At 43.8% G+C, this 23,630-nt stretch overlaps 1 protein-coding gene across 2 annotated transcripts in view; it reads left to right on the top strand.

Moving 5' to 3' along the window:
- Window positions 1–2,744: 2,744 nt before the first annotated feature.
- The window catches only part of dcun1d1 (DCN1, defective in cullin neddylation 1, domain containing 1 (S. cerevisiae)), a 125,752-nt gene continuing 104,866 nt past the window's right edge, over window positions 2,745–23,630 (top strand). The window contains exons 1-2 of one of the 2 annotated variants that reach the window (XM_072474214.1): window positions 2,745–3,059; window positions 11,602–11,818. In XM_072474214.1, coding sequence (XP_072330315.1) covers window positions 3,057–3,059; window positions 11,602–11,818 — 220 coding nt within the window. In that variant the 5' untranslated portion in view covers window positions 2,745–3,056. Of the gene's footprint in view, window positions 3,060–11,595; window positions 11,819–23,630 lie in introns of those variants that run through there. The other variant, XM_072474213.1, reaches the window with a different exon arrangement.

Raw genomic sequence — 23,630 nt, 5'->3', positions numbered from 1 at the left:
TTTGACGTGCTAACCACATGAGCATTTCCTACCAAGATGTAAATATAAAGCATTCTGGGACAGCCCGAGTTCGTGAAAGATGCAATATAAATGCAAGTTATTCCTTTGCCTAAAATTATTTATTAGGAGGCAATGGTTTACAAAATGTATTCCAGTCTCACCCCACAGGTGAACTTCGTAATATTTATGCGAGATTCCACCATCGTTACTAAAGCGGACCAGTTGCTTTACCATGGATGAAATCTCCATAATGACATTCCATAGTTACAACAGGCCATTTATCCCGCAGAGTAAGTTTGATCAGTGTAGTTTGAACATTCACACAGTCACACTCCATGTGGATAGGACATACTCGTCAAAGCAAAACTTATCTGCGCAACTAATGTTTTGGAAAGAATAGGTTTATAATACAAATTAGTTGAATTTGATTTTTATTGAAGCGATTACTTAAATAGCATTCAACCTCAAGGCCAACAACCTCGCTGAATCTGACTTCAATGTAATTCTTAAACTGCAAGTTAAGACACTACGTTTTCACCGGCTAAATCATTACACCTTGAGAGGGATTGCAAACACTATAACAATATAACTGTTCTGAACAAATTCATCTTCGATTCGAAACGTGAATTGTCTCTTTCTCCACAGATATTGTACGAAGTCTTACAACACCAGGTTAAAGTCCAACAGGTTTGTTTCGATGTCACTAGCTTTCAGAGCGCTGCTCCTTCCTCAGGTGAATGAAGAGGTATGTTCCAGAAACACATATATAGACAAATTCAAAGATGCCAAACAATGCTAGGAATGCGACCATTAGCAGGTGATTAAATCTTTACAGATCCAGAGATGGGGTAACCCCAGGTTAAAGAGGTGTGAATTGTATCAAGCCAGGACAAGGCCATCCGCAACAATCACCAGGCAGGAATGTTCCCTTCCAGTCGGGGAACACTTCAGCAGTCAAGGGCATTCAGCCTCTGATCTCCGGGTAAGCGTTCTCCAAGGCGGCCTTCAGGACGCGCGACAACGCAGAATCGCCGAGCAGAAACTTATAGCCAAGTTCCGCACACATGAGTGCGGCCTCAACTGGGACCTGGGATTCATGTCGCATTACATTCATCCCCCACCATCTGGCCTGCGAAATCCTACCAACTGTCCTGGCTTGATACAATTCACACCTCTTTAACTTGGGGTTACCCCATCTCTGGATCTGTAAAGATTTAATCACCTGCTAATGGTCGCATTCCTAGCATTGTTTGGCATCTTTGAATTTGTCTATATATGTGTTTCTGGAACATACCTCTTCATTCACCTGAGGAAGGAGCAGCGCTCTGAAAGCTAGTGACATCAAAACAAACATGTTGGACTTTAACCTGGTGTTGTAAGACTTTGTACTGTGCTCACCCCAGTCCAACGCCGGCATCTCCACATCATGGCTTCCACAGATATTGCCCGACCTGCTAAGTTTTTCCAGCACTTCTGTGTATATATCTCAGATTTCCAGCATCTGCAGTATTTTGTTTCTATTACCATAATGTATAACAGTATACAGAAATATTCCCATCGTTACCGGGTAAAGCTGTCTAATCTTGAAGGTTTATTTCAGCCGTGAAGTTGCAAGAGCAAAAGGAAGATGAGGGATCTTGGCCCCAGTTGGATATTTTCTGCATGTTTAGTAAAAAAAAACTTGGTAGGCAGTACTTAACCCAAAAGGTCATATTTTACCACCAGCCATTCCATTGAATATAATCCTGATTAGTTACATGCCATTTTCTCACTCAAAGAAGAGGATGACCGGTGCAGCATTAAAATGATTGGAGGCATAGTCGTAGATCTACAACTTAGAAGGAAATATGAAGTACAACTGCGCATTTTGTAAAATAAAGGAAAGGAAGTCTTGTACTCATGAGCATATTTCATTACCAGAGGTCCTCCCAAAGCCTTTAGAGCCAGATACGCCATAGACCTCTGAAGTGTAGTCACTGTTGTAATGTAGGAAATGCAGCAATCAATTTGCAAATAGGAAGCTCCCACAAGTAGTAATGTGACAATGACCAGATTATCAGTTTTTGCGATGTTGATTGAGGTATAAATATTGACCAGGAGGATTGAGGTATAAATATTGGCCAGGAGAATCCTCTCCACCGCCTCGAAATATTGCCCTGGGATCTTATGTGTTCACCTGAAAGGGTGGATGGGACTTCAGTTGAAGTTCTCATCCGAAACAAACATCTTAGCCAGTGTAGAACAGGCTTGATTTTTGTGCGAATGTCTTGGAGTTGGGAATACTACTCGCCAACTGAGCGACAGCTGAAACTGTGACATGACATGTAGGGAATAGTAGGAGCATAGTTAAACACGCCAAACGAGAATGCATTTTTTTAAAGCTCGGAGATACCCATATAAGAGTATTTTAAAATTTCTGTGCTGTGCCAGTCACCTGATGTTCAGCAAATCCCTCCCTCTGACGCAAGCGAGACTGTTAAGGGTTTTCCTTTTTGCGAGTGAGTTACAGCCTGAAGCTGTGTTTGTGTGTGTATGGAGAGGTGGTGCATTATTCTCTATTGGTATACGTTTCAAAAGTACTTCCCCCGAAAGCTCCTCCTCTTTTGGCCCTTCACCTCAGGATCTACACAAAATAAAACGTTGAAAAAAAACCTCCCCCCCCCCCCCACACCAACTTCCAAATGTGTTTGTGACAGGATAATCTTGAAGCGGTTTAGTGGCGGCAGACGGTTTGCTGCAGAGGCAGAGCTGATGTTAACTGCTTGTGTGTGTGTGTGAGGAAGGGTGGGAGGTCCAGGAGGAGTTGAGTTTGCCAGTGAAGTTTGGCTCATCCCCTCCCCTCGCTCCTTCCCCGCCCCGTGGCCGTGGCCGCAGTGACCGGGCTGCAGGCGGCGAGCGGCTCTAACTTTCCCCTCAGAGAGTCTCTCAGCCTCGGAGTGTGTGTGTGTGGGGAGGGGGAAGAGTGCGCTGCACTGCGCATGAGTGTCACCCACGGTGACTGCTAATTGTCCGGTTTTTTTTCTTTTTATTTTTTAAAGAGGCCCGAGCGCTTGAAGATGGTGAGTGTTTCTCAAATGATCTTTTGCCAGTGTGACCGCGCCGGCCGCTCGCTGGAGGGAGGGAGGGAGCCAGTCCACACCATCCCTCATAGTGGCTGCGGCCTTGGCCTGCTCCTCCGGTTCCGCCACATAAGCCGCACTTGGCCACCGCCGCCTCATTTCCCCCCCTATTGAATGGACCCCCCCCCCTTCCCTTCCCCACTCCGCCGCCCTGTGAGGGAGGTTACCCCGAGTGACGGGCCCTCTCCCTGAGCGATGTTCACCGGCACCCCCCCCCCCCCCCCCTTCTTCCCTTCTCTGGTTGAGGCCTGGGCCGAGCAGCCGGAGGAGAGCTGCGGGTGCCGTCGTCACTCGAGGCCCGCTGCTTTCCGGGCCTACAGCAGACGGATGTGTGCTGGGGCTTCCCACCCACCCCCTTTCATGATTTATTTTTAACATGAAATGTGGACGAGTTTGTGCAGCGGTGACCGAGGGTCGATTTCACCGGGTCGCCTTTCGCATTCTGTCTTATATAAACTCCGCTGTCACCTTCCCGTGTAAAGTGCCGGGGGTTCTGTGCTTTTAAAACAAAATACCCTGTTCCTACGCCCCCCCCCCCCCCCCCCCCATCCCATGCCTTTCTGCTCTAAACTGCGCCACTGCATGGGGGTTTCTTGTGTTCATATTTATTTGGTAAATAGAAATAGCAACTAATTTTCTAATGAGGCGCAAACTTCGCCGTTAATGCCAACGCGCGCAATAGACATTCGTTAATGTTAGTTTTTATTAATTTGCCTTTAGGTTTAGCAGTACTGCCCTGGAGAAGACTGCTTTTTAGTTTACTAAAAGTTGAAAGGGATTGCATTGGGTACATTTTTATTTCTGTAACTCTTAACACTACCTTGCTGCTATTCAATCATTCTTTCCTGGTCTGATTCATGAACCAGGACTTTATCATACTTGAACATTGTTAATATTTTGTGGCAAGCCTGATTTTGGTGAACCTGAATGTACAGTTTGCCAAGAAACCTTTTATGTTTGAGAACTGCTTTGCAAGTAGGGACAAATGTAATTCTGCAATAATTTGTCCTTCAGTACTTATCACACTTTTTTTACCCATATGGAGAAAAAAAATGACTACCACTGAGTGAAGAACTAACCCGTGTAATCGACGGTTTCAAATCCAACCATTTTTGCACAGCTCTTGTGCCATTTCAAACAATATTAATTCTTTATAAGATTAGCATGATTTAAAGACTGAATATTGCTTTTTATCTTGTATAACAATGGGCACATTGATATATATTGGCCTTGGAATTGCTTAGTAATTACTGTTTCTATATGCTCCCATTTCAGTGATGATCGCCTAATCATTCAGTCCTTGTGTTAATGTCACAAAATATCAATAACATGGCATATGGTAATGGTTGGTGTCTATATTAATAGCTAAGTTAGTATGCTCTTGTGAAATGCATCTTAGGGTGTCGTTCTGACACTCATGATCTGCACCCCATCTAACAGAAAATATCTGCTCCTTCCAAGTTGCCAAGGATTCTTTGGCAGCTCGTTCCAAACCCATAACCTTCCACTGAGAAGAACTGGAATAGGTGCGCATGCGTACAACCATCACTTCCAATGTCCCTTCTCAGTTATACAGAATCCATGCTTGGATATATATTGTTTTTTCTCCCTGGATCAAAATCCTGAAATTCCTCTGACAGTATTGTGGGAGCAACGTCTCTTCAATAGTTGGAAAAGAAAGTCCACCGTTTCTCAAGGACAACTAAGGATTGGGCAATAAATGCCAAAAATGCCTGTGTCTTGAGAGTGAAAGACTATTAAAGTTGAATTGAAACTGATGAAAAGCAGGGGACAACGTAACCTGCATAATACCACAAACGCCGTACAAGTTGTATTATTGTGTTCAGATAATTTTGATAAAATACAGGAGCAATTTTTACGCACGTCTTATATTATTGTCATACATCCTTGGTCTGCATGACACTGCATGTCTGCATTTCACTACATTGAACTGTGATTTTTCTTTCGGCAGAAATTTGGTTAGAAATTCTAAAGTTGGTAACAAAACGAACACATCTAATTGATTTCTCATCAGACTAGCTCATTTGACTTAGAAATTAAAAAAATTAGATATTACAAAAATATTTGGTTTGCATTTGGATCACGTGCTAAGCTTGGTAAATTTAGGCATAATTTTGCATTCTGTATGCAAGTAAGGAGTGTTTATCTTTAACATTGGTTTTTAACATTTCTCTTCCAAGGAAGGTCCATGTTTTATCCTGGTCTAAGTTAGTTGATCTCAGCCAAGTTGCCATTTGGGGTTCTACAATAGATTTGAGCTGCTGTGTTAGAGAGGGCAAAACGAGCCAGGGTTCCTGCCCCTGAGCATTGTTCAGGAACCTAGTCAGGAAATCCATGTGTGTGAACGTTGGGTAAGGATATCTGGATTGGGATCAGATGTGTGGCCTCCAGTGTTTGAATAGTGCACTGAACACGAATGTCATATGAATAATGGCTAGCGAAGCTATTAGAGACCACTGGAACTTGTGAAACTATCCAGCAGCAAGTAGTCAATGACGTGGAGAGGGAAATCAATTGGAAAGAAGCAAAAGAAACTCCATCATTTTTTTGGAAGATGTTGAAATTAACAAAACTGATGCTCACTTTATTGCCTTTTTAGAATTCTTTATTTAGTGAAGAGTTATTGAATAACCAGGCAGCATGCAGTGGTTATCACAATTGCTTCACAGCTCCTGGGTCCCAGGTTCGAATCCCGGCTTGGGTCACTGTCCAGGAAGTGTAGAAGATTGTAGTTTAGTCGGGCAGCATGGTCGGCACGGGCTTGGAGGGCCGAAGGGCCTGTTCCTGTGCTGTACTTTTCTTTGTTCTTTGTGGAGTTTACACTTTCTCCCCGTGTCTGCGTGGGTTTCCTCCGGGTGTTCCGTTTCCTAGCACAGTGCAAAGATGTGCAGGTTAGATGGATTGGCCATGCCAAATTGCCTTTAGTGTCCAAAAAGGTTAGGTAGGGTTACTGGGTTATGGGGATAGGGTGGCAGGGTGGGCTTAAGTAGGGTGCTCTTTCCAAGGGCCGGTGCAAACTCAATGGAACGAATGGCCTCCTTCTGCACTGTAAATTTTATTATCTATGATCGAAGACAAACTTTGTTACACTGGTTATGCATTATGATGAGTACCTTAAAATTAGTTTTGAAAAATAAACATTAATTTTAAATCCCTTTAACCATCTTTGGGTTGCAAAACTATTTTGAAAGCTCAATTTTGCATTTTAAATGCAGAACATTTAGATAAATGTTGCAAAGTGTTATACTTCTGAATGCTTTTCAGTAATATTTTACTTTCAATGAGAATATGAAACATACAGAAACAGGAATTGCATTGATTCTGTGATGCCTTCCTACCAGAAATCATGTTTCTTAAGGAAATTGTTTTATTGTGATCTTTTGCACAGATTGTATAAATCTTCCTTTGTGCAGATTTCAAAATGTCCACATCTTAATAATTGACTCCATTAAAAGCATAGAGAATTCAAGTGAACCGTGCTATGTCCTACTACCATCTGGAGCATAACATTTTGAACAGAAAATTCTGATCTATGGATAAAGGATTTGCCAATTTTGTGTAAAGTTTAGCATGGTGACTACAATTTACTTTTGAAGACTATTTACAATTGATACCAAATATTTTTTCTGGTCTTTTATAAGACCTTTAAAAAATTTTAAGGAGTTTTAAGATTCATCTTTAACTTAACCTGTGTAACTAGTGTCTGAATCAATTTAAACAATTGCAGCTATTTCTGTAGTTTATTATTTCTTCAGCATATAACACTTGATAAACCACAATGTTTAATTAATAAGTTGTAATATTTTGAAAACTATATATGAATTCTGTACCTCACATGACATTGAATCCATTTGCCAGACACACAGGATCTTGGGTTTCAGTCCAGAAATACATACTCTAATGTCATTGGGATGTGCCAGATCGATCCTGTTTTTGGCACCAGGAAGCTATTTTTAGTTTCTAAGAGGGAGGACAAAAACATATTTGGTGATGTCTGTAACAAAATATTAGCACAATGTTAATTTTGAGGGAGGGGGTGTACCCATGGCTTTTGGTAATTTACACCAGCATTAAAAGATAAGAATACGTTTGATTTGGCTGTGCTAGAGTAGAGTTGGGCTACATTTTGTGTTCAAGATTTTAGTTTTACTCATGTTTCAGAAAACATAGGCCTTATTATTTTATTCATTCAAGTGATGTGGGCTTCACTGGCTAAGCCAGCATTCATTGCACATCCTGAATTGCCCTCGAGAAGTTGGTGGTGAGCTGCCTTCTTGAACCGCTGCAGCACATGTCCAAAATATTCAAAAAAACTACAAATTTTTAGTGAAAATATTTTTTTCATCTGCACACAAAAAAAATATTGCGCTAAATAGTTATTGCTCGCATCCTGATAAATATGTTACTGAACAAAAATGTGGCTTTTCTGCTTTACTCTGCTGCTACACATGGGGTCGAATCTTTCTTAACATAATCCCATTTGTCTTTTAATTTCTGAGTTTTTCTAGTACTTGCAACTTCCGTGCTCTATACTGAGACTGCATTTTGTGGATTATTTCTATTCTACTACCTAGTGTGCCCCTGTAGACTTGGTTGCTGCGTTCTGTCTCTGTCTCTCGCCCCCCCCTCTAAGTCTTTTCACTTAGTTGGGCTAGGAATGATCTATTCCCGCTGCTTCTGGTCCTCAATTATCTCTGCTGATAGCTGTTTACTTCTGTGGTTCCTGCTTCACCCTCTATGATTTCAATATTCCTTCAACTCTAAGCCGTCCGTCCAATTCCAGATCTGGCTGCTCCACTTCGTGTTTTTCAGGGCCTCTTTCTCTCCTAAAATTAATTGCTCACGACCCTGGGATCACCTGGCAATAAAGATGAACCACACTCTTAACTGCTTCTGTTAAACTTCTCTCCCCAGCTCCATCATCCTCCCATCTAACAAGAAGTGTGATGAGCTCTTAAATTTCTTTATTACTAAGATAGAATCTATCCTTTCCTTGGCTGCTTAACTCCCTACTCTTGGCCATTAAGGCAAAGCCGTCCCATACTTCAGGAATGGTATTGCAGGGTTCAGAAGTTCTCAGAGCTCCCATCTGTTCTTACAATATTCTCCATTTCAGACAAAAATCTGTCTTTATTTTCTCTCTCGTCTAATTTTAATATGCTCTTTAAGCCCACTGTACCTAGAACATTGGGAGCTGGTTTAGCCTAATTGGCTGGACAGTTGGTTCGTGATGCAGAGTGAGGCCAACGGCGCGGGTTCACTTGTATCAGCTGACGTTATTAATGAAGGTCCACCTTCTTAACCTTGCCCCTCGCCTGAGGTGTGGTGGCCCTCTGGTTAAATCACTCTTAGTCAGCTCTCCCCCTTGAAGGGGAAAGCAGCCTATGGTCATCTGGGATTATGACAACTTTATTTTCCTTTACCAACCACAGGCCTCTCTTTGCATCTCTGAATCTTGGCGGACATCAACAATAACAACTTGTGTTTAGATAGTTCCTTAAAGTAAAAAAATGTCCAAAAGTACTTCACAGAAGCATTATAAAAGAAAGTGTAATGCCAAACCATTTAAGGAGATACGTGACGAAAGATTGATTAAAGAGGAAGGTTTTAAGGTGCCTGATAAAGCTGAAATACATAGGTGAAGAGGTGTAGAGAGGGTGTTTCTGACTTTCGGCACGGCCACAATGGTGGAGCAATTAAAATTAGAGGCCAGAATTAGAGAAGTCCAGACATCCGAGAGGGTTTTGCGGCTGGAGGAGATGTGGAGGGCAAGGCTATGGTGCTATTTGAAAACAAGGATGAATATTTTAAAGTCAAGACATTAAATGTTCAATCCACTCCCCTACAACAATGTAGCATAAATATTTTGCTTCATTGGGAGCTATTGTAGGTCAGCAAGTACAGGGATGATGGGGGGAGCTTTTGTGAGTTATGACATGGACAACAGTGTCTTCGATGGCTCGAAGGTAGACTGGGAGATCAGAGAGAAGTGCTTTGGAATAATCTAGGCATGAATGAAGGTTTCAGCATCTTGACTGGCGAAGTCAGGCAATGCTATCGAGGTGGAAATCCCAAGCTATCATCCTTATCCTTCCTTTTCTATACGCAGTCCATTGACAACATTACCAACAGCTAAAGCGTAAGCTTCCTTATGTGTGCTGATGATACCTCGCTCAACCCCTCCATCAACTCTCTTAAACTCACCACTGATTCTCTGACAGACTGCTTATTTTTTTAAAATAATAAATTTTTTTAAAAAAATTCTTTTTTTTTCCAATTAAGGGGCAATTTAGGTGGCCTGTTCACCTACCCTGCACATCTTTGGGTTGTGGGGATGCGACTCACACAGATACAGGAGAATGTGCAAATTCCACACAGACTGACCCGGGGCCGGGATTGAACCTGGGTCCTCGGCGCCATGAGGCAGCGCCACTGTGCTGCCCTTACAGACTGCTTATTTGACAGCTAGCCTTGACTTAAGCCATGAAACATTGGGAAGACGAGTTATCGTCTTCGGTCTCACCACTGCCTATGTCACATCCTGCGACACGTATTTCTATTCTATTGGGCTGTCCTTGCTGACCTACAATAGTTTCTGGTCTCCTAGTGTCTCAAGTTTAAAATGCTGATTCCCCCTAAGAGGGGACCTTATATTGTAACTACCTCCAGTTCTAAAAGTTGTCTTGGAAACCTTTCACATTGCTATCTGCCTGTTTTAATACCTCTTTAAAACCACTTCTTGTACAAACTTTCGGTCAGTGCATCCAACATCTCTTGCTTTGGCTTTGTCCCTTTTTTAAAAAGCTTTGTCTCTGCGATGTTTATCTTCATTAAAGGTGTTAATAAATGTAAGTTGTTTTTGCAATATTTGGTTGACTGTGAAGTGCTGTCAAAGCAGCAGATCTTTTTGCAGAAGTGTAACAGTTGCATTCATATGTAGACAACAGGTAGGTGTCATCATTTTTAATATCACTTTTAATTTGTTTATCCCAATTAAGGGGAAATTTTAGCGTGGCCTATCCACCTATCCTGCACACCTTTGGGTTCTGGGGGTGCGATCCATGCAGAGACGATGAGAATGTGCATCCTTGGCGCCGTGAGGCAGCAGTTCTAACCACTGTGCCACCCTTTCATTCGGTCTTTTAAAGGAATGCTTCAATACTTCAGCAATAGATGTATATACAGTATATATGTACACACCTTATACAAATCATTGTGTCAGGGTACTATTTTCTATAATTCAAAATACATGTATTTATGTGATTAGTGTGTTATCTTAATGGACCTCTTTGGCATTTGAAGCAGAATTGCTGCAACTTTGTGCTGTGTAGGACCTGTGTACTTAATCTGGAGTAGCTGATATCTACACCTCATTTTGCAAGTGGCTGAATTGAGCATTTGAGAGTTGCATGTTATAGCACAGGAGAAGGCCATTTGGCCTATTGTGTTCATGCTGCCTGTCAAGAGTGGTTCAACTGGTTCCATTCCCCCTCCTTTACCTGTAGCACTGCAAATTTGTTATCTTCAGATAATTATCCAAATCCTTGTTGAAAACCAAGGCTGAATCTGCCTTCACCTCACATTCAGGCAATGTATTCCAGATCCTAATTTGCAGCACAAAATAAATTCCTCCTATTCACTCATGGCCTATTGCCATTATCCAAATCACTCACAGTATGACATCTGATGCTATAAGTTTTAATTTAACCTCTGTTCTTCCAGTTGACATAGATGAGATGAAAGAGGTGGGTTTTGCTGCATTATGGGAAATGTTCTATCCCATTATTTTAGATCTATATTTTGGATTTGTGATGTTTATATTTTGGTTTAGAAACAATGTAACCTCAAATTAACACTTTTTGAAATCTATTTACTGTACTTTGCTTATTTACCCTACTTGGCTTTCCCTGGTTAGTTTGACAGTAGTCTGAATTAAAGATTTTCCTATATATCAGGGTTCCTCTGTGATCTCATATCATTTGAAATGCTGAATTAGTTGACCCATACTCCCAACTTCTAATGGTGCAATATTTTGTTTAATAGTTTGACTTAAACCAAGGAAACCCAATTATTAAAGTGAATTAATCTGCAACTATTGAACTTCCACTGTTGCACTTTTCTGGAAAGTTCAATCTACAAATGTGCTGGGAACCCTGTTGCCAACTTAGCATTGTTTTTTTATGCTATTAATGCTTATAATTTACATAACAATAGAATGAGACAAAAAAATGAGCCATACATGATACATCAGTTATGCAGGATTATTACAATGGGCATTAAAAGGCTGATCCTTTTTTAAAAATAAAATGTTGGCTGGATCAGTTCACTTTGCAATGGTATTTGCTATGTATCGGGGACTTGGTTGTGTGTTTATATTTGTGTATCTTCATATTTGTGAAACTTGACCAAGTAATCAATGCATAAGCTAAGCACCAACAACTTGTTCCTTTATTCTATGCAGAACAAGCTGAAGTCCTCACAGAAGGATAAAGTGCGTCAGTTTATGGTCTTCACACAGTCCAGTGAGAAAACTGCAGTATGTTGTTTATCGCAGAATGACTGGAAGTTAGATGTTGCTACAGACAATTTTTTTCAAAATCCAGAACTTTATGTTCGTGAAAGTCTGAAAGGTTCATTGGATAGAAAGAGATTAGAACAATTATACCATAGATACCGAGGTAAGTGCAGTTTTTATATTCGTGAAGCATACATTCACTTTATTAAAGTGTGGGGCTTTTTTCAAAGCTTCTATCAACTGCTTTGATCTTTAACACTTTGCCTTTAGAATCTTTTTGGAGATATTGAAATAAATGTCTTGGTCTTCTGCACACCCGTTGTAATATTTGAGTGCACTCCAAAAGGGTCATTATTTTGTCAAAGAAGGAACTAATTGGACTAGTTGTTTTAAGTACTCTAGTGCCTTGTACAATGGGCTGATTTCATTGAAGTTATGTATCATAGATTATACCTGTGATTCATGAGAAATCCATGTCATTAAAAATAAATAAGGCATATATTGCAAGGAAATATAAATTGTAAGGCAAATCAACCCTTGCACAGTTCTAATAACTGACTGAAAAGGCACTGATATGAAACACTGGTAGCCAAGGATTTGACCCTGTATGCAGATGTATCAGCATGCAGACATCCATACTGTGAGCAGGGTTCCCAACATTTGGTTTCCTAAGGTGTACAGTTAGATGGAGCTGTAAATATTACAGTTTGACTACTTTCTGCTAAATTGCTTCGTGATATTAAACAATACAAATATATATGCTTGTACACTTTTCTGTGTCTAAGACATGTTTGAAAGTGTGGGTCACCGTCTCCTGTGTTGGGCAGGATTATACTTGAGGGAAAGCACTTTACAAATTATCTGTATCTAGACTTTCCTTAACTCTCAATTATATATCTTTTTGATCGGTTTTTCTACCTTTGCCCCATTTCTTCACAAGATGGTGATGTGGTGGTTGATGGTGAAAGAAGACCTCTGGTACCTCAAAAATGGTCATTCTTAATGTGGACCTGGATAGTAAATGTTGGCAAACTGTCGGTCACAGATGTGCCCACTCCTGTATTCTCCGGAATCTACACATGTATTCCGTCGAGTGTAACTACTGGATAGCTATCAGGAGAAAGAGTCCTGATCATTTATGTTTTCCTCCCTCACTCAAACTCTGAGGCCACTGAACCCAGTTGTAGTGTCCTCTTTGCTAACCTTGGTGCAGTTGTTTGATGGATCAAACCTCGTGACTTGCACGATTTGTATGATTGAGACGCAGTGCATTAACTCAAATGTTTAATTGGGTGAGGAACCCTTTCCAGCTTCTTTGAGAATTAGAACAACAGCAATTTATATTTATATATCATAATGAGATGTCTTGAGACTATTCACAAGAACATTATAAAACAAAGTATGACGCTGAGCCACATCAGGAGATACTAGACCAGATGACCAAAGACTAAGTCAAAGTGGAAGGTTTTAAAAAGTGTCTTAAAGGAGAAAGGAATGAAATGTGAAGAGACGTCTGAAGGGTATTCCAGATTTCGTCATTGACTGCCCCACAATTCAAAGATGAAGTCAACTCGGGATCGTGCATTTCTGCCATGAGTCTTCATGTGATTGAACAGGTTGCTTCTTGACCTACAGTCCTTTGAGCACATGGGTCAGAGTGTCCTACAAAGTAGTGGGATCCAGAGTGTAGGATTTGCTTCATTTTTTTTATCTCTGCTGCTGCTCAGTGTCTTCATTAAGATACTGTGACTCTAATCATGATGTAGCTTGATGGACAAGTTGTCGCCATTTTGAACGATTGGCCACTCTTGAGATTATCCATGAATGTTCTAACATTCCGAGTTGCAAAATTTAAGGTTTTCCTTCTTTGATCACAAAGATAGTGATCCAGTAGGGTGTGGTTCCCCAGCCAAGAGGAACTGGAACAGCCTATTTTTAGGGCACATTTTCTAACCCTGTCCCATTTGGGATGAATAGAGGGTATCCAGCAGAAGACTGCTCAGTCACAGATGCTGCTGCCCAAAGACACCTTGGTCCCAATGCAGATATCCAACAATCTTCACCTGTCATCTTTGTGAAGAATCTTGACCAGCGACTCCCAGATTCATAGTGCTGTCCCTGCTCTAATGCCACAGCTTGACGCCTGAAACCTGTGCATGATTTAGTGTAATTGGGGACCTTGGGGGTGCCATCATTGTCTGCATGACCTAGAAGGTTTGGTGGTCAGATTTTGTTAATGTGTCAAAACACGATGACCGGGACCTCCTGCAGCTACAGCTGACTTTTGCTTTCACAGCCAGTGAAACGCAAGTCTTATTCCGTCTGTTCCCTATTGAGGATTTTTTTTGGACCATGCTCTCCCTGACCTTGCTGCCATGGGTTTTCCTACCAGGAGCAAGAAGTTCCTGACTGCATTGCTCAAGGGATCATTGGAGCACAAAGGCCTCTCTAACATGTCACAGTAGCGATCCCCAGAGTACACCGTGGCTTGGGATCTGAAGGTAATTGGTGAAGCAATTAAAACTGGGGTTACCAAAGATGGCAGAATTAGAGGAGTGGAGGCATCTCTGAGGGCTGTGGGGCTGGAGGAGATTACAGAGATGGGAAGGGGCAAGGTCCTACATGGAAGGATTTTAACACCAGGATGAGAATTTTTAAAATCAAGACGTTGCTTGACTGTAGGAGTCAATGTCGTCAGTGAGCACAAAAATGGCAGTGGAAAAGGGACTTGTTATGAGTTAGGACACTGGCAGCAGAGATTTGGATGACCTCAGGTTTACAGAGGGTAGGAGTGTGGGAGGCCAGCCAGGAGTGCATTGAAATAGACAGGCCTAGAGATAACAAAAGCATGGGTGACAGTTTCAATAGTAGGTGAGCTGAGACGGATGGAGTTGGGTGCTGTTACGGAGGTGGAAATATTTGATCTGGGTGATGGCACAAATATGAAGTCAGAATCTCGTGTGAACAGATTGACTTAATATCACACTGTAGCCAGGGAGAGCAATCAAGTCAGTAGCTAGGAGTAGTTTAGAGCAGCGACCATTAACAATGGCTTCAGTCTTCCCAATTTCTAATTGGAAGAAATTTCTGCTCATCTAGTGCAGGGTGTTAACTTTCCTAAAAAAAGGCCTTTGGGATAAAAATCGGAAGTTTCTGAAAAACGAAAAGGAACCTTGAAAGCACCATCATTTTTACAGTTTGCACCCGCCTTGCAAGTGACAGCCGCAACACGTCCAACTTCTTAAAATCTCCCTTTTGCTCTACAAATTGTTCCCAACTCCGTGCCACCTCAATGCCCAAGTATCATAATCACATTTAATAAGCGCCTGACTGGGCGGCACGTGGCACAGTGGTTAGCACTGGGACTGCAGCGCTGAGGACCCGGGTTTGAATCCCAGCCCTGGGTCACTGTCCGTGTGGTGTTTGCAAATTCACCTCCACAACCCAAAGATGCGCAGGTTAGATGGATTGGCCACACTAAATTGCCCCTTAATTGGAAAAAAAAATAATTGGGTACTCTAAGTTTATTTAAAAATACATAAACGTCTGACGTCTGCCGACAAATGCCTCCCCTTTACAAAGCCCGTCTGGTCCTCCCCTATCACCCCGTGTACACAGTCCTCGATCCACGAGGCCAAGATCTTTGCGAGCAGTTTGGCCACATTTAGCAGCGAGATCGGACGATAAGACCCACAATGCTCCGGGTCCCTATCCTTCTTCAAAATTAAGATTATCGAACCCTACGATAATGTAAGGGGAAGCTCCCACTTCTCCCTCGCCTCATTGTTATGCCCTTCACAGCAGGGCCCCCAGATCCCCTGAAAAGCTCTTATGAAATTACACTGGGAACCCATCCAGACCAAGGGCCTTCCCTGCCTTCATCGTCCCCATGTCCTCCAGCACCTCCACCAGTCCAAAAGGTGCCCCCAACCCCTCTACCAGATCCTCCTCCACTTTCGGGAATTCCATATAACCTCATAGAATTCCTCAAACGCCCCATTCACCCTCACCGGGTCCAGGGCCACCCTCCCCTCCCATCCTTCACCTTTCCAATCTGACTGCCTCCTGCTTCCTGAGTTGGTGAGCCAACATCCAACTGGCCTTCTCCCCATATTCATGCACTGTCCCCCCTGGCTCTCCGCAGCTGCCCCACTGCCTTCCCCATAGACACCAACCCAAACTCCATCTGGAGTTTGTGCTTCTCTTTTAACAAGCATGCCTCTGGGGTCTCGCATACCTGCTATCTACCCACAGGATTTCCTCCACCAGCTTAGCCATCTCTGCCCGCTCCGTCCTGTCACTGTGCATCTGAATTGATGTCAACTCCCCCCTGACCACTGTCATAAGCTCCTCCCATAGCGTGGTGGCCGAAACGTCACCTGTGTCATTCAGCTCCACATTCCCCCGAATGGCGGCCCTCACCTACTTGCACACCTCCTCATCTATCAATCCCACATCTAATCTCCAATGTTGGCGCTGGGCTCCCCTGCCTGTCCACTTGCAAGTTCACCCAGTGTGGCACATGGTCAGAAACCACAATCGGCAAATACCCCGAGTCGTCCACCCCCGCCAGCAAAGTCTTATCCACCACCAAGTATTCAATCCGCAAGTACAACCTGTGCACAAGTACAGAAATTCCTTTGCCTTCATCCTCCCAAACGTCCACAGGTCCATGCACTCCATGAACCCCTTTAGTTCCATTGCCACCACCGAGACCCTCCTCGATCGTGGACTTGACCGGTCCAATCTCGGCACGATAACCGTAATAAATTCCCCCCCCTCCCCCGCCATATGTTCACTCGGGAAGGTTTAAACTAGTATGGCGGGGGGTGGGAACCAGAATGTTAGCTTAGAAGGTGTAATAACTGAAGTGGAAATAGAGAACCAAAATGAAAGAACAACATCACCCTCAGGCAGTGCAAAAAAGGTGACAAGTGTGAGAAGGGAGGTGGTCAATTCAGGATTGAGGGTTTTGTATCTAAATGCACGCAGTATAAGGAACAAGGTAAATGAGCTTGTTGCGCACATTAAAATTGCCCGGCACCATGTTGTGGGCATCACAGGCGTGGCTGCAAGGGGATCAGAGCTGGGATCTAAATATCCAAGGATATATGTCCTATCGAAAGGACAGGCGGATGGGCAGAAGGGGCAGTGTTGCATTGTTAGTAAGGAATGAAGTTAAATCGATAGCAAGGAGCGATATAGGATCAGAAGACTTAGAATCTGTGTGGGTAGAGTTGAGGAATTGCAAAGGTAAAAAGATCCTGATGGGAGTTATGTACAGGCCCCCTAGCAGTGGTCGGGATGTGGGGCAGAAAATAAATCAGGAGATAGAAAAGGTATGTAAAAAAGGCAATATAACAATAATCATGGGGGACTTCAATATTCAGGTGGACTGGGAAAATCAGGGTGGCAGTGGATCCCAAGAAAAGGAATTTGTGGAATGTCTAAGAGATGTTTTTTGGGAGCAGCTTGTGACAGAACCTACTAGGAACAGACAATTCTGGATTTGGTGATGTGTAATGAGGCATACTTGATTAGGGAACGTAAGGTGAAGGAACCCTTAGGGAGCAGTGACCACAATATGATAGAATTTACCCTGCAGATTGAGAGGGAGGAGCTGCAATCAGATGTAACGGTATTACAATTAAATAAGAGTAACTGCAAAGAGATGAGGGAGGTGCTGGCCAGAGTTGATTGGAAAAGGAGCCGAGCAGGGAAGTCAGTGGAACAACAATGGCAGGAGGTTTAGGCGGTTATTCGGGAGGCACAACAGAAATTCATCCCAAGGAGGAAGAAACATGCTAAGGGGAGAATCAGGGGGCAGAGGTGAGCGCAGTGGCTATCACTAAGGAGAAGGTTCTGGGAAACCGAAGGGTCTGAAGGTGGATAAATCACCTGGACTGGATGGACTACACCCCAGGGTTCTAAAAGATATAGCTGAGGAGATTTTGGAGACATTGGTGGTGATCTTTCAGGAATCACTGGAGGCAGGAAGGGTCCCAGTGGATTGGAAAGTAGCTAATGTAACACCGCTGTTTAAGAAGGGATGGAGGCAGAAGATGGGAAATTATAGGCCGGTTAGCCTGATTGCGGTCATTGGTAAGATTTTAGAGTCCATTATTAAAGATGAAATCACGGAGTACTTGGAAGTGCATGATAAAATAGGACTGAGTCAGCATGGCTTTGTCAAGGGGAGGTCATGTTTGACAAATCTGTTAGAGTTCTTTGAGGAAGTAACAAGGAAGTTCGACAAAGGAGAACCAGTGGACGTGATTTATTTAGATTTCCAGAAGGCCTTTGACAGGGTGCCGCCTAGGAGACTGTTAAATAAGTTAAGAGCCCATGGTGTTAATGGTAAGATCCTGGCATGGAGAGAGGATTGGCTGACTGGCAGAAGGCAGAGAGTGGGGATAAAGGGGTCTTTTTCAGGATGGCAGCAGGTGACTAGTGGTGACTCAGGGATCAGCGCTGGGACCACAACCTTTTACAATATACATTAATGATCTGGAAGAAGGAACTGAAAGCACTGTTGCTAAGTTTGCAGATGATACAAAGATCTGTAGAGGGACAGGTAGTATTGAGGAAGCAGGAGGGCTGCAGAACATAAGAATGTAAGAACACAAGAACTAGGAGCAGGAGTTGGGAGTAGGCCACCTGGCCCCTCGAGCATGCTCCGCCATTCAATTAGATCATGGCTGATCTTTTGTCGACTCAGCTCCACTTTCTGGCCCGAACACTATAACCCTTAATCCCTTTACTCTTCAAAAAACTATCTATCTTTATCTTAAAAACATTTAATTAAGGATCCCCAACGCTTCACTGGGCAAGGAATTCCATAGATTCACAAGCCTTTGGGTGAAGAAGTTCCTCCTAAACTCAGTCCTAAATCTACTCCCCCTTATTTTGAGGCTATGCCCCCTAGTTCTGCTTTCACCCACCAGTGGAAACAACCTGCCCGCATCTATCTTATCTATTCCCTTCATAATTTTATATGTTTCTATAAGATCCCCCCCCTCATCCTTCTAAATTCCAACGAGTACAGTCCCAGTCTACTCAACCTCTCCTCGTAATCCAACCCCTTCAGCTCTGGGATTAACCTAGTGAATCTCCTCTGCACACCCTCCAGTGCCAGTACGTCCTTTCTCAAGTAAGGAGACCAAAACTGAACACAATACTCCAGGTGTGGCCTCACTAACATCTTATACAATTGCAGCAGAACCTCCCTAGTCTTAAATTACATCCCTCTAGCAATGAAGGACAAAATTCCATTCGCCTTCTTCATCACCTGTAAACCAATTTTTTGCGAATCATGCACTAGCACACCCAGGTCTCTCTGCACAGCAGCATGTTTTAATATTTTATCATTTAAATAATAATCCCTTTTGCTGTTATTCCTACCAAAGAAGGACTTGGACAGGCTAGGAGAGTGGGCAAAGAAGTAGCAAATGGAATACAATGTGGAAAAGTGTGAGGTTATGCACTATGGAAGGAGAATTGGAGGCATAGACTATTTTCTAAATGGGGAAATGCTTAGGAAATCCGAGTACAAAGGGACTTGGGAGTCCTTGTTCACAATTCTCTTAAGGTTAACGTGCAGGTTCAGTCGTTAGTTAAGAAGGCAAATGCAATGTTTGCATTCATGTCAAGAGGGCTAGAATAAAAGACCAGGGATGTACTTCTGAGGCTACATAAGGATCTGGTCAGACCCCATTTGGAGTATTGTGAGCAGTATTGGGCCCCGTATCTAAGGAAGGATGTGCTGGACTTGGAAAGGGTCCAGAGGAGGTTCACAAGAATGATCCCTGAAATGAAGAGCTTGTCATATGAGAAACGGTTGAGGACTCTGGGTCTGTACTCATTGGAGTTTAGAAGGATGAGGGGGGATCTTATTGAAACTTATAGGATACTGCGAGGCCTGGATAGAGTGGACATAGAGTGGATGTTTCCACTTGTAGGAAAAATTAGCATCAGAGAACATAATCTCAGACTAAAGGGACGATCCTTTAAAACAGAGAAATTTCTTCAGCCAGAGGGTGGTGAATCTGTGGAACTCTTTGCTGCAGAAGGCTATGGAGGCCAAATCACTGGGTGTCTTTAAGACAGAGATAGACAGATTCTTGATTAATAAGGGCATCAGGGGAGAAGGCAGGAGAATGGGGATGAGAAAAATATCAGCCATGATTGAATGGCGGAGCAAACCCGATAGGCTGAGTGGCCCAATTGTGCTCCTATATCTTATGGTCTTATGATCAACCGGTGCAAATCCAGGTCCGGGATTTTCCCCAACACCTGCCTCAATTTTGACATTATCCCAATTTGGGGCGTAAAGGTTCACCAAGATCACTGGCATCTCCTCCAATTACCCATTCACCACCATAAACCTTCCTCCCGAGTCTGCCACTATGTTCTCCACCTCAAATGCTACTCGCTTATTTATTAGCACTGCCATTCCCCGCGTCTTCAGATCCAAACCCAAGTGGAAAAACATGTCCAACCCACCCCTTTCTCAGCCTAATCTGGCCCTCAATCTTCAAATGCGTTTTCTGTAGAAATCCGCCTTTAAGCTCCTCAAGTGTCCGAACACGCGCGACCATTTCACTGGCCCATTCAGCCCCCTCACATTCCATGTGACCAGCCTGGGTGGTGGGGTACCCCGCCCCTTCCCCCTCCCCTGTCGACCACCTATACCTCTTCTTATGCCAGCCCCCGGCTCACGGCCCGCAACCCGCCAGGCCCGCTCTCGGATGTCCACCATCACCAACTACCTCCTGATTGCATATCAACTGCCCCACCTCCATCAACAGTCACCCCCCCAATCAAAACAACAATCCCATCCACCTCTAAAACTCTAACCACCTGATCGCTCCCCCCCATTGCGCTCCCGTGAGCTAGCTCGCCCAGCTAGCCTGGCAGCCCACGCCCATGTTGCCAAGCATCCTACTCCCCACTGATTTCCACCCCCCTCCTTGCACTCTTCCAGAGTTCAAACAACAATAACACTAAATAAAAAAAGATGCACTCGCCCTCCACTGTCCTCTGGCCTCCCCCCAAAGAACCCCATGAAAACGCTAAACAGCCTTAAGAGAAGAAAAGTTCTCCCCTGACCATCACAAAAACAAAAGAACCCAGAACAATGAAACAAAAAGAGGGCAGGGAGAACAAACGCCACCTCACATTTCCTTCAAAGTTCACTGTCCTCCCTCTTCTGCCAGTTCATTGTCTCTCAAAAACTCCATTATCTCCTCCCATGTTCCAAAGTAGCATTCGTGGCCGTTATGGGTTACCCAAACGTGGGCCGGGTACAGCACCCCCATTTTCCCCCTTCTTAAAGAGGGTAGCCTTGACCCAGTTGAATCCGGCTCTCTTTTCCAGTTCCGCGCCCAGATCATGATATGCCTGAAGCTCGTTGCCTTCCCAGGTACTTCTCCTTGTCTGTGGCCCACCGCAATATCTTCTCTTTGTCCAAAAACCGGTGTAACCTCACTACCATCGCCCTCGGCGGCTCATTTGCCAGTGGCTTCCTCATAAGCGCCCTATATGCCCGATCGACCTCCAGGGGCCAGTGAAAGGCCCTGTCCCCCATTCGCTTTCCAACACCTTGGGCACATCTGCGGCATCCCCACCATTCTCAGATTCTGCCTCCGGGAGCGGTTCTCCAAATCTTCCACTTTCTCCATGATCCTTCTGGGTCTCCCTTAGCATATCAACTTTGGCTGCCAATGAGATAAACTGCTCCTCGTGCTCCCCCACTGCCTCCTCCCCTGTTGGCTAAATATTTAATTTAGAAAGTCAGCCAACTGCTCCATCAAACATTGGACTGGGAGGGCCAACCCTCTACCCTCCACCATCTTCCCCTGTGTCGCGCCAAGAGTTTCTTGCTCTTGCAGCTCCTTTCTTCTAGACCCACTTCTGGTCCACAGATCCATCCATGACCTCACCGGTAGAGTATAACTTTCCTCCACCACCTCTGCACCTTTTTCCTCCAAAACATCCATCCGGCAACCAGGGAAAAAGGCCAAAAGACCCGCCTCAAACGGGAGCTGCCGAATGTGCGACCACTTGCACCACGGGTGTCATCGGAAGTCTAATGCTAATGTACTTTACTAATCTTTTTGAATACGTCCAAATTTGAGTTCTAGTTTGTCAATATTCTTTTTTTAAATACGTTTATATTCAAAAGGTTGCAGAACAGCACAACACCCATAAATCTTGTGGGCATCAATGCACTAGTAGCAGTGTGTTTTTTGGTTTTAATGTTGTTAACACTGTCCCCCCTCCCCGTTTTTCCTGTTCTGGCCGGTCTGATACCCTGAAGATCTCCATCAAGTGGCATGGCTCTACTTCAACCCCCATGATCTCGAACATGGCTTCAAAGAACGTGGTCCAGAATCCAACCAGTTTTGGGCAGGACCAGAACATGTGGGAGTAGTTAGCCGGACCCTTCTGGCATCGCCCACAATTGTCTTCTACTTCCGGAAGAACCCATTAATGCGTGTCCTGGTCAGGGATGTGCCCTGCGCACCACCTTCAGTTGCATCAGGCCCAGCCTTGCACTTGAGGAGGTGGAGTTTATTCTGCACAATATCTCGCTCCAGAATCACCCCCCTAGCTTGAGGCCTAGTTCTTCTTCCCACCTCTCTCATTTCATCCAGTGGGTCCCTTACTTCCTCTATCTGTCGTCCGTATATGTCTGCACACATTCTCTCCCCTAACTCGTCCTGCAATAAGAGTCTAGCAGAGTGTGCCGGGGCTGATGGGGCCTCCTTGCGGAGGAAGTCCCATATCTGGAGGTGTCGGAGCTCGCTTGCTTTCAGTTGGAACTTTTCTGGTAGTTCTGCCAAGGTTGCCCACTCTGCCGTTTCCGTACATGTCCCTGAATCTCAACAACCCTTTTCCAAGTCACTGTATTTGGCATTCATTCCAGCTGCCATAAAAGAAATGGACATGTCTCTCAGCTTGAAATGGTGCCGTAGTTAGTTCCAGGCTTTTAGTGATACTATCACCACCAGGCTTGTCGAATGCTCCCCCGCAGTACGGTTCTATGGATCCGGGGTTCTTCCCCATCCACTCAAAAGCCCAAATCAGTTTGTCTACCCTGGCGAAAAAGGATTTGGGAAGGAAAATTGGAAGTGATCTGAACACGAATAGGAACCTTGGACATTCAACTTCATCATATGCACTCTCCCCGATAGGGAGAGTAGGAGTGAGTCCCTCCTTCAATTTCACCTTGTCCACCAAGCTCGCTAGGCTCCACTTGTGTAGCTGGGCCCAGTTGTGGGCTTTCTAGATCCCCAGGAACCTGAACTTAGTCTGGGCCAGTTTGCATGGCAGCGCTCCCCTGGGAGTTTACCGGGAAGATTTTGTTCTTACTCATGCCATGAAAATGTCACTTTAAGAAATGCTTGGCTGCTCATGTTATTGCAGTGATGTCAGAGTGTGGGTGGAGCTGAGCTCTGGCTTTGTTTTTTATTTTCACTTTGAGAAATATTTGGGTGTGTCTGTGTCTTTTTGGTTTCGTTTTCAGTGTTGGAGCTGAAGCTGTCTGTGGAGCTGGGCTGTCTGTCAGCTTTTTACTTTAGGCTGTTTGCCTGCAGGGTGTGTTTTAGTTTTGTTTTCAGTGTTGGAGCTGAAGCCAGACAAAGCAGGTGTACTGCTGTTCTCTCTGCCAAGAAAAGACTATCTCTTGATCATTTGGTGAATTCAGAATTATAAATGTTCTCAGTGGTGACTTTAACCTGATGTGCTTCTGTTAAAGGTTTTGTTTTTTAAGTCTTATGGATATTAAAAGGAAAGCTTAAAGGATTACTTAGTGTTGTAGTCTTTGGGGGTTGTATTTGAATTAATGGTTGCTAAGATGTTCACTATGTTTTAAAAAGGTTAACTTGAGTTCATAGAATAAACATTGTTTTGCTTTAAAAAATACTTTTCCATTTCTGCTGTACCACACCTGTAGAGTGGGCCGTGTGCTCCCA

The sequence above is a fragment of the Scyliorhinus torazame genome, chromosome 14, assembly GCF_047496885.1.
Source record: "Scyliorhinus torazame isolate Kashiwa2021f chromosome 14, sScyTor2.1, whole genome shotgun sequence".
Taxonomy (NCBI): Eukaryota; Metazoa; Chordata; class Chondrichthyes; order Carcharhiniformes; family Scyliorhinidae; genus Scyliorhinus; species Scyliorhinus torazame.
Note: the sequence above shows the minus strand (reverse complement) of the source record. Positions and strands in the feature narration are given on the sequence as shown.